Below are 11,947 nucleotides of genomic sequence, written 5' to 3'. Positions count from 1 at the left end.
AGGAATAAACCACTGGGGGCCCATTTTCCCAGAAATGCCTTTTCCCCTGGCGCTCGTCATGTCTCACATGAGAATCTTCATCCCTTGGAAGGCACTTTCAATGAGGTTAACCAGTTCCTACCCAATGTCTCTAGAGTGGCACAGGATACCATGGAAGAGATCTTTGAAAAAGAAAATCAAAGAAAAAGCTGACAGTCAGTCCCATGAGGGTCCCAAATAGGACCAGGGTCCTGGGACATGAAGCATGGCTCTGGCCCTTGAAAAATCAGAATTCCTGAGAAAGTAAACACCACTATTCTGCCAGAACTCATTTGTTAGCATCTGGTTCCATGCTGCAGCCTGAGCCTCAATGCAGAGAACACCTGGTTCCTTTGTCAATCAAGCTGATGATTTTGATCTCAGTTCTTTGGTCCCCATCGAAATTGGGTTGAACCACTACAGATCCTGAGAAACCCAAATGCTCTTCAGACCAGGGGATGCCCAGAACCTCATTTCACCAGGGCAGGCAAGAGGCTACTTATGGGGGTCCTCTCTGCCTCCTCCCGCAAGAAGGAGAAAAGGGTTAACTGCTAGAGGAGGATATTGGTGGGTTTTCTATCTATTACCCAAAAAACTTATCTACTCAATTACACACAAGAGCCAATACTCTTTTTACGCATGATGGGTCTGGTCATACCAGCTCTGGCCTCTTACAACAACTCACCCCACTCTCCTTATTTATAACAAACAGGTAAAAGGGGCAAGGACAAGGAGGAGCTTCTTGTGTGATGGACAGGACAGGGTGGAGTTAGGGGAGCCATCCTCTTAGGGGGAAAATTCCAGAAGACAGAGAACTACTCCCACGCAGTACAACATGCTTCCCGGCAGTTCCTAGAAGCCAGGCCTCTGCACCTCATGGCTCAACCTTGTCTGATTCTGCTATATAAGGATGACTTTCCACAACTACTAGTGTATTAGTTTCTTAGTTGTCTTACTGTTTTGATCATTGATTTATTCAGTCACTCATTCATTTACATACTTTTCTGTTGTGTTACAAAATGAATTTAAGGTGAAACCTTAATTTATCCAGATGACTTATTTCTATCATCAACTGCATTCAATAATTTAATTCACAAAACAATTTCAGGGACAACATCGGTGAGAAAAGACAAAGGCCCCACCAGCAAGTATCTTGCGGTCTAGGTAGAGCAGTGGACAAGTAAACAGACAATTACAACATAATTGCATATCAGGTGCCTTAAAATTTTAGTAATCATTGCAAATATTCTTACTGTCACTAAAGTTTCATTTCACAGTTGTGAATATTTTGATGACACTTCACAAGAGTCAGACCATTCCTCAACACCCAAAAATTGCTCCCCAGATTAAAGCTGGTGCAGCCGGAGTCAGATGTCTCTAGGTCAGGACCTTCTGTGCCTATTTCCAGGTGAGAGTCCCTTGTTTCACCTGTCTCAACCCTGAGGACAAGCCTGTGTTTTTCCCTTCACAGTGAAACTGCTGGTAACCTAGCTCCCTCTCTGGGTTTATGCAGAAAGAAACCCTGGTTCTCATTACCTTCCAATCTTCCATGGTCCTGTCCACAGGACTATAGGAGACTCTCTTGACCTCTCAGAACCAGACTTTCCTTCCTGGAGAAACAGGGATTCCTGCTCTGCCTTTCTCCCCGGGCTGGCTGACAGGTTGAGGGCTTTGTGAAGCTTACAGCGCTGGGTAGAGAAGGAGGGATTTATTCTCACTGGCTCATTTGCTGGGATGACCTGTATCCTGGCTGTCATACTGTATGATTCCAACTGTATGACATTCTGGAAAGACAAAATGTTGGGAGATGGTAACAAGATCAGTGGTTATCTTGGGTTGGGGAGAGGAGGGATAAATAGGCAGAACAGAGAATTTTTAGGACAGTGAAGAGATACTGTGTATGAAGGTATAATGGTGACCACATGCCATTTTTAATTTGTCTAAACCCAAAAGTCAAGAGTGAACCCTAATGTAAACTGTGGACTTAGGGTGATTAATGTGTAGGTTCATCAAATATGATGAGGGTACATTCTGGTAGGGAGGTTTTATATGTGTGGAAGCAAGAGGTATATGAGAAATCTCTGAACCTACTCAATTTCACTGTGAACTCGAAATTGCTCTAAAAATATAAAGTATGCATATTTTAAATTTTTTAAAAATATGTAAACAAGAAATCAGAGGCCTCTGAAATCACACTGAGAGAATAAGGAGGCCCTGATCCCTACCCCTGTTACCTGCCAAGGTTTTCATCCATGGCATAAGCTAATTTCAAAAGATGTTTCCACCAATGTCCCATATCAGGAACTGCTAACTTCCTCTGAAGTTTGTGAGAGATTTTCCCCACAACCCCACCCTGCCCCCCAAATTGCAGACCCTGACTACCATATAGCTTTCTTGCAGGTGGGGACAGTGAGCACCTCCACCAATAGCCCTAATAAAACCTCATCCACTTGGTGCTGTCTGCCTCTTTGTGATTTCTATCTCCAATTGACCTAAAGTACCTTGAGTTAATTGGCAACATCACCACCTACAGAAGTGCTCTCCAAACTGCTGTGACCACACAGCCCACTAGGAAAACAAGCCTGCACACAGACCTCCAGTGTATGCATATTTATTTATTATACATTTTTCAAAAATAGTGGTAGGGGCCAGGGGTGTAACTCAGTGGTAGAGCACTTGCCTAGCCCACAGGAGGTCCCAGGTTTGACCCTCAGCACTACAAAACCAAACAACAACAAAAACACCAGTGATGGAATTGTAGGACAACATATTTTTACACAGAGTGTATAGGAGCTAGACAAATAAGGACTGCAATACTTCTATCACTCAAAGAGACAGTTTTGTCTTTTCCCAGGTAAAAACTGACAAGAGTCAGGCCAGTCAAGAAAATTTACCTTTTCTCCAGTTACTGATATAATCCACAGCACACAGTGATCACCTCCCCTCTGAAAGTTTTCTAAAAAACATTCCTAGGTAGGGCTGCTTCACAGGCACAACTCATGTTTTCCTTGCTTTTTGGTTTTGTTTGGCCTTGTTTATGTTAAATGACCCTCGAACTACTTCTCCCCATTTGCTCCAAGCATCTTAAATGTTTGAAATGGAACATTGGCACTCCAAATCTAGATTATAATCTACAGAGAAGAAACAGACCTCTATACAGACTGATTTAAGAATGAACTTAATCTAGGTGCTGAGGTCTGGATTGAAAAACCATTATCTTCCAACTGAAAGTGACATTTGACACCATTCAGGGCAATCCTTGTATTTAACAGATGAAGAGATGGAGGTCTGACACTGGCTCCATATCACCCTTAACATTTGTGACAAACCTGGTTCCTGGTCTTGACCAGGAACCACCCTCCTCATCTTCCTAGAGACCAAGGGTAGTGGCCAGCGCTTACACCTGGAACTGAAAACTTCTTTGGAACATGTTTCAATTTATTCTTTCATTTCTCTTCTTAAGATGTCACATTAGGCGAATGAGGGGGGAAATCAAGTCAGAGAGAGGTAAATGTCTTTCTAGTGGTTGTTCACAAGGTTAGCATCAGCATTGTAAATGGAATCCTAGGACCTAAGTTTCCAAGCACCTAGTTTTGACAGTAAATAAACACATATGATACTTTGCAAAATCAGAGTTCTGTACTAATTAAGGAAGCTGGTGATTTATGAGGAAGCATGTGGAGTGTTACTACTATTATACACACAGTAGCTCAAAGTGAAGAAAAGTCTCTGATCTGAGAGAGAATAGAATAATCTAGCTTGATAGCTCCCAAACTGTGGTTCCCAGACCAACACCATCAGCACCACCCCAGGTCTTATTAGAATGCAAATTCCCAGCCTTAAGACCAACTGCACCACAACCCTGAAACTCTACACAGGGGTGTTTACACTTCAAAGGAAAGTAGTTAGATCCTAGGGGAAGTCATTTACAATCCACAAGGAGGAGTGGACTGAAGACAGCTGACTAGAAAGGGGAAGGGAACTCTCCCTTTCCCAGGCACTAATTCTCACAACAATGTTCTTAAATTTATTCTGCATCCAGGCTTGGGTTAGTTACCCGCTGCAGTATCTTCCTCAAAGAGCTGTAAGTAGCAAGTGTAGTGAAGTTGCTGGTGTCTCCCAGGCTCCAGTGGCCAGTGTGGTCACAGAGAGCAAGAAGCATCCAGTCAATGGAAACCATTGTTGATTCTAAACACCTCCTTTGGGCAGAATTCATGCCAACTTTTTTTTTTTTTAATCTAATTAATCCTCACTTTGTCAAAGGAAAGGCTGTACCCTTACAGACCCTTTCTATGATGAAAAGGGTCCTGTTCCTGATCTACTTTAAAACCAGACCAGACACCAACAAAAGATGCTTATACAGTTCTCATTCCACCGATGAATAAGAGAGATCAGGCAAGGAGCCTGCTTCTGCCACAGTGGGACCCAGCAGTCCTCATAGGCACAGCAGATTGCCCATGCCTCCTGTTCCGTTCAGTTTAAACTGGCTGAGTCTTAATCCCAGGTGCACCTCTGCTTGAAGCTGGGCCACACAGCTTCCCTCCAAGGGTACTCTGCATCGCTTGCTGCTCCTAAGGCTGGTTGCCTCTTTCCCACTTCTGGGAAAAAACAGGCAAGTTGATTAGAAAAGAAATGAAGTTGACACAAAATTTATTTTCTCTGGGAAAACTCCTGAGAAGGGGCAGGACAGAGCTAAGAGCTAAAACAGGGAGTAGACTGTTAACAAACTGATTAAGGGATTACTCTACACCAGTGGTTCTCAAACTTGAATGTGCATCAAAACCACCTGGAGGGCATCTTCTAATGCAGATTGCTGGGCCCCACCCCAGTTCTAATTCAGCACATCTGGGGTGGGGCCTGAGAATTTGCCTTTCTACCAAGTTCACAGGACATTGATGCTTCTGGTTCTAGGGCCATATTCTGAAGATTGCGACTGTATACTTTGGAGAAAGAAATAATGACTTATCACAAGTTATTCATTATCACAGAAAAATTGAATTGAAAGACATTCTTCCTCAATGGCTAATCGTAATGGGGACTGAAAGGAAGCATAAAATTTCACTAAATAGGCATCAAATAATATTTATTATGTCATACTTGATTATAGTACTGGTACCAATCATTGGTTCACAGTATTCAGCTTACTGCTTATGAGCATGATGATCATCTGGGTTTTTAAAAATATTTTCTTAATTGTTGATGGACCTTTATGTTATTTATTTGTATGTGGTGCTTAGCCTTGAACCTAGCGCCTCACACATACATACTAGGCAAGCGCTCTACTGCTGAGCCCATCACATCTGTTTTTAATTCATGGCATTTGAATGATCCATTGAATCAAAACTGTTTCCCCTTTTAGGAGAAACTTCCAATATCACAATGCAAAGTCAGGGATGATGTGTCTAGAGCTACATAGGGAACTCAACTGGAATACTCTGTGGTCTTCTCATTTAGCCTGGCAACATTAATTATTAAATTAGTTTGTTGACACTTCAGTGCCGAGAGGGAGGTACAAAGAAGTACTAGAGGTAGGGCAATGGCTAAAATCAGCCCCAGGGGAACAGGAGATGGAGAGGTAGCTGAAGATCTGGGTCTGAGGGTGGCTGCAGAACAACAATGGAAGGCGGGAGACCCTGCAATAAGGTTAAGGGGATATCAGCATACCCATCTTTGTGGACCGCCATCTTGATGCACTGCAGAGGACTAAAGGTGAGAGAAAAATAGCTCCTGAAGGTTCCAAAGGGAAATCAGCAGATGAGAGTCAGTAATGACTTGGCTCCTGACCAGCCACATGTGCCCTGTTTAATTCACAAGAGCCTCACCTCTCCCTTATGTGCTGTCCCAGTTCTCTTCCTGTCCCAGGAAGATGTGCTTTCTGTGTAGGACATTCCACAAGGAAGCTGTGTCACTTATTTCTGGGAGGATGTGGTGCAGGTCTGTAAAAGGAGAAGACAGCTCGACCTCAGATGGAAATATGTCCCTTGAAATTTGAGATGCCTTCTGCAAATTCCCTTGGAGTCTGGTGTCAGGTAACTGAGGACAAGATTGTAAACATCACTGCATCTGTCCATTCCTGTTCTGCAGGCAGTGTCTAGGGGATAGTCTGTCCCCGGAGCAGCCACCTTGAGCCTAGAAGTAGTCAGTTCTTGGAACAGACACCTTGATGGAAAAGAATATTTCCATTGTGCAAACTCAAGTGTCCTCTAGGTGAATTCAGTGCCCCGACAATGATGCACTCCAAGAGGGGGACCAAGCCTGGTGGGGGGGTGCATGCCTGTAGTCCCAGCTACTCTGGAGGCTGAGGCAGAAGGATTGTAAGTTTGAAGCTAACCTGGGCAAATGAGCGAGACCCTGTCTCAAAATAAAAAATAAGAAGGTCTGGGGATGTAGCTCAGTGGTAAAGTAGCCCTGGGTTCAATTCCCAATTACACACACACACACACACAAAGGGGGGGTGGTGACAATTAAAGTGATAGGTATGGTGAGGAGGCTCAAACACAGAAGAGTGAGGCCTGCATCAATACAGGCTCTGGAACATATCAAAGGAACTGATTTTTGCAGTATTTTGACCACAAGCCAAGTCCTTTGCCTGTGTTGTTTCATCTTCACTGTAAGTGGCTAATGATGTAAATATAGGCTCAGAACTAAGTCCCTTGCCCAAGATCACCCAGCCAGTAGTGACAGAGCCAGGGTTCCAATTGACTTGAGAGTCCTCGCTCTGTTCACCCACCACGTAACCCACTAAGGGAAAACAGAAGAGTCAGTAATTAGGTGGGGAAAGGGCAATATTCAGGCACTAATTCTACATCATGACAGTTTTAGGTTAGACACAGTGGGAGCTGTTAAAAACAGGCACAGATTATCCCAAAAGTTAAAGAAATCCCGTTGGGGGATCATGGAGTAGTGTCACCCTGCCCAGGAGTGGCAGAACACAAAATGCAGAGGGACCCTTTGCAATCAGGGGCAGCCCAGAGGAAAAGGCATGGCTGTGGCAGGGAGTCCCTAAAAAGGGAGAATCTCAAAGTCTCTCACCCCCCATCAATACTCACACATAAAGAGTAACTGAGGGTTGGAGGTATAGCTCACTGGTAAAGTATTTGCTTAGTATGTGTAAGGTTCTGGGTTCAAACCCCAGCACCACAAAATAAACAACTGAAAATTAGAAGACTCTTTTTTTCTTTTCTTTTTTACTTGTACTCTAGCACTCAAAAAAAAGGAGGCTCAAGTGTGCAACAGGTGGTCAGGTGGCTGTTTTGGAGGGGGAAGATTTGTACCTGACTCTAAGCAGCCCATCCAAGCGCAGTTGGGTTCCTTCTGCCTGGAGGTATCGGGCAGCTGTGTGTTCCCTTCTGTGGAGGACTGTGTCCTGTTGTAGAGTCCCCCGGCCTCAGACCGTGAGCATCAGTCAAGAATGGAATGATTAAGAGTAAGATCAAATCTAAACCTTGACCGTGTCTATGCTTACAGACTTCAGCATCTGCAACTGCAGCATCCTTGAGCAGTTCACCCCCAGAATTGAGCTCCCTGGGTAAGGTCCTTGTGTGAACCAGGTCCTCAGAATCAGAGAAGTTTCCTGCCCCTAGCCACTTAACAGAGCCTCGCCACCTAATTCGAACAGAAATCTTTGCTCTCCAGCCTTGGTGAACAGGGCCAGTTGTCCAAGGCATCTCCCCTTTGACTGGCCTTGCCTACCTTGTCCCCCAAACTCCCTCGGGGCTTCCTAGTCCCCCTTCACTACACCTCTATTTCCTACTGTCATCCTAAATCCTATTCATCCAAACCTTTGCCAGCTACTCTTCCAACAGGATTAATATCCACAATCTATAAAGAACTTTAAAAAACTTAACACATAAATTCCCGCACCAAAATCCAATCATTAAGTGGGCAAATGAACTAAACAGACATTTCTTAAAAGAAGAAATACAAAGGGTGAACAAATGTTTTTAAAATGTTCCAAATCTTTAGCAATCAGAGAAATGCAAACCAAAACTATTCCAGTTTCATCTCACTCCAGCCAGAATGGCAGTCATCAAGAATTTCAGATGATAACAACAAATGTTGGCAAGATTATGAAGAAAAAGGAACACTTACATAATGTTGATGGGGTTGTAAATTACTACAGCTACTAGGGATATCAGTATGAAGGTTCCTCCAAAGACTGGAAATGGAATCACCATAAGACCCAGTTATACCATTCCTTAGTATTTATCCAAAAGAACTAAAGTCAGTATACTTTAGAGATACATAAATATCTACGTTTATCCCAGCACAATTCACAATAGCTAAGTTATGGAATCAGCCTAGGTGTCCATCAATCGATGAATGGGTGAAGAAAATGTAGTATATATACAACAGTTTTATTCAGTCATAACAAAGAACAAATTATGTCATATGTAGGAAAATGGGTAGAACTTGAGAGCATTATGTTTAACAAAATAAGCCAGACTCAGAAAGTCAAGTCATGTACTTTCTCTCACATATGGAAACTAGAGATTAAAAAAAGAAAAAAATTGTGGAGGAAATGATCTTATGAAATTAGAAAGGAGACCAGTAGAGGAAGGGGACCCGGGGGAGGGAAAGGCGAGGTACCAGGGAATGAAATTGACCAAATTATGTTATGTACATGTACAAATATGGAATAATGCATCCCACTAGTACGTATATTGTACCATTAAAAATTTAATAAATAAATGAATCCTAGTCATACTTCAAGAACTAACTGGAAGACACATTCCCCCTGAAGCCTCTCAGGTCACTAGCTCACAGAGATATCTCCTTTCTGTGAATTTTCCCCTCCTGGTCTGCACCCTTCTTAACTTTCTCCTTAACCTCCATGTCCCTCAAGGTTAGTAGGTTGACCTTTTAGATGTCTGTCCAGATGAATGTGCTTGTGTGTGTGTGTGTGTGTGTGTGTGTGTGTGTGTGTGTGTTTTCCTTCCAACACACAACACAATTCAGGGAACACAGCAGATTCTCAAATACTGTTTGAGTTCCTAAGTATGAATGATGGACAGACTTCTTTTAAAAAGTCTTCAATGGGATTTCATTTTATCTGCATTACATGCTCTCTGAAAAAAAAAAAATGTCCCAGCCTTCACAGGGTACATCTGCTTATATGGGGGCGGGGGGATAACCTAGAAAGAATTCATAATTTCACCATCCAGAGTTAACCACTGTTTAAAATTTAGGATATATTTTTCCAAACTGTTTTAGCCAGCTTTTTCGCTGCTGTGATGAAAAGATCTGACCAGAACAATTTTAAAGGAGAAAAAGTTTATTTGAGGGCTTACGGTTTCAGGTCTTAGTCCACAGAAGGCTGGCTCCACTCCTTGGGGCTGGAAGTGAGGCTGAATATCATGGCAGAGGTGTGGCAGAGGGAAGCAGCCCACACCCTCAGGAAGCAGAGACTCTCCTCTCAACAGATACAAATATATATACCCAAAGTCATGCCCAAATTCCAATCTCCTCCAGCCACACCCTACCATTTCAATTAATCCCACCAGGGATTCATTCACTGATTGGGTTAAGACTCTTACCACCTAGTCATTTCTGCTCTGAACCTCCCTGCATTGTCTCTCATGTGAGCTTTTGGGGCACACCTCACATCCAAACCATAACATTCTGCCCCTGTCTCCCAAAAGCTCACAACCGACAATGCAAATACATTTAGTCCATGAGTTCCCATAGTCTCAACAGTTCTGAGATTGCTCAAAGTTCAAGTCCGAAGTCTTTGAGACTCAAGGCAGTCTCACATTGTGAGCTCCTACAAAATTAAAAGCAATTTACAAATATCCAACATATAAAGTTACTGAGTAAACATTTCCATTTACAAAAATAGGGGCATAGAAAGAAGGGATGGGACCAAAGCAAGACCGAAATCCAGCTGGGCAAACAAGACGTGTAGCTCCGTGTTCCATACCTGCAGCACATGGCATCTTGATTTTCTCTCTGAAGGGTTATGGAAAATAATGTTCTGTAAGACAGCTCCCAAAAAAAAAAAAAAAATTTATGATTACACAAATGGTATGTCTTTACTCCATGTACAAATAGAGAAACAACATGTATCCCGTTTGTTTACAATAAAAAAAAAAAAAAAAAAAAAAAAAAGACAGCTCCCCAAGAAAAAGGGAGGGATGGTGAGGCTTGGAAGGAGGGAGAAATTGGCCAAACTGCAAACCTCTCCGAGCATTCTTTCCTGATAACAATGGGCCCTGGGGGAAAGTGGCAACACCCAATGCTGGGTCTTAAACCTTGACCTTCCCCATGGTGAATTAGTCCTAAATGACAATGGGCAAGATTTGAGTACTTATCCCTCAGGATCCAGACTCTTATCTCCCCAGTGGGTTTCGGCTTTTTTACAACCTCCCTCCTAAATGAACCCTCCTAAAATTAAAATTTTAACCTGTATTACTAGCCCCTGATGGTCAAAACTGCAGGTACACAGCTTCCAACGATTATATCATTGCACCCTATAAAACCAAAAATCCCCTCTGAGGGCTATTTTCCCATTTGGAAAATTGGCCCCAAGGGTGCTCAAGTCCTCGAAGGAAGAAAGGCTTCTCTGAATCGGTTGAGGTCTGCTTCCCGTCCTTTTGCACTTACTCTCTCCAAATGGCATGCGTAGCTCCGTCCCTGTGGCCTTGTTCCTCGCAGCCCAAGTGGCCTTTCTGTTGACTTGCCTCTGCTCCTTTCCTGCGGCTTTCCTAGGATGATGTCCCACCTTACTGGCATTTCTTAATTTGGGGGGTTTCCACGGCAGCTTCGACTTCCTCCTCACCTCTCCACACTTTGACTTCTCAGGAGGTGCCCGCAGGGACTCCGACCCTGCTGCACTTTGCCTGGCCTCCCAGGCCTTCATTGGAAATCTTGGTGGAAACCTCCATGATCCCTTAACTCCAGCATCCTGCATTCCTGCAGAACCAGCCCCACGTGGTGATTCAAACCAAGGTCTGCTGCCATCTCGAATAGTAGCCAAGCCTCCAGGAACCCTTACTGCTATAGCCTTGGAGGGTCTGGGTGACTGAGCACGTTGAAAAAACTTCCTAGACCCCCTCGTGCAAGAAGATGGGTGTGGTCTTGCCAGCTCCTGAGATGCCCTCCAGCCCTCCAGCCATCTTTCTCAGTGTCTCTGGGTAAAGTCTTTAGCATTCCTCTAGTGGCAGTAATGTCTTTTTTTTTTTTTTTTTTTTTTTTTTGGTTCCAGGTTTATTGAAAATATTACAGCATAGCAGAAAGATTCAGACAGCTCCACGTGGCGTTTTGAAATTCATCCCCACAGTAGGCTGAGTGACCTGCAAGTTGGAGAGACTGCCAAAGTCCAAAAACTTCAGCATTTCCTTAGTGTCAGGATCTACTTCAATGATCTCCTGATCCAAGGCAGAGACCTCAGGAACATAATTATCTCTCCTTTCTCTCTCCTCTTCCTGCAGCTTAATGGAGGTGCCTCTCACAGGGCCCCTCTGAATCCCCTTCATCAGATGTGTGACATACCCTGCGATCTTGTTGCGGAGTTTCTTGCTGGGAACAATGGCGATCTCCTCGCACAAGCGCTTGTTGGTATGGAAGTCGTCGCCCAGGCGTGTGTAGTACTTCTCGATGATAACCCCGGCGGCCTTCTTCACAGTTTTGGTGCGAACGCGGCCCATGTTGGCGGGTCCTGGTGAAAGAGCTGCGGTAATGTCTTTAACAGCTGCAACCTCCTTAGCCCTAGTTTTACTCCTGCCTTTCAAGTCCACCTTTTTAAAATCATTTTGCTCCTGACTATCACAATAAACCTGGCTAAAAGCTGCCAGCAATATCCATGCCACTTCCTGAATGCTATGCTGCCTAGACATTTCTTCTGCCAGATAAATAAGTCCATTGCTTCTAAAATCGGTCTCACAGAAAGTCTCAGGACACGGGCAAAATTCGGACAACTTCTCAGCCAGAA

The 11,947-nt window shown here is 43.7% G+C and overlaps 1 protein-coding gene across 1 annotated transcript; it reads right to left on the bottom strand.

Annotated features, from left to right (window-relative positions):
* Nucleotides 1-11,222: 11,222 nt before the first annotated feature.
* On the bottom strand, nt 11,223-11,663 carry LOC124963547 (40S ribosomal protein S17-like). The gene has a single exon (XM_047523288.1). It carries the CDS (start codon nt 11,661-11,663, stop codon nt 11,256-11,258), a length of 408 nt encoding a protein of 135 aa, XP_047379244.1. The 3' UTR covers nt 11,223-11,255.
* Nucleotides 11,664-11,947: the final 284 nt, after the last annotated feature.

This window comes from Sciurus carolinensis, chromosome 13 (assembly GCF_902686445.1).
Source record: "Sciurus carolinensis chromosome 13, mSciCar1.2, whole genome shotgun sequence".
Taxonomy (NCBI): Eukaryota; Metazoa; Chordata; class Mammalia; order Rodentia; family Sciuridae; genus Sciurus; species Sciurus carolinensis.
This window is presented reverse-complemented; position numbering and strand designations above follow the sequence as displayed.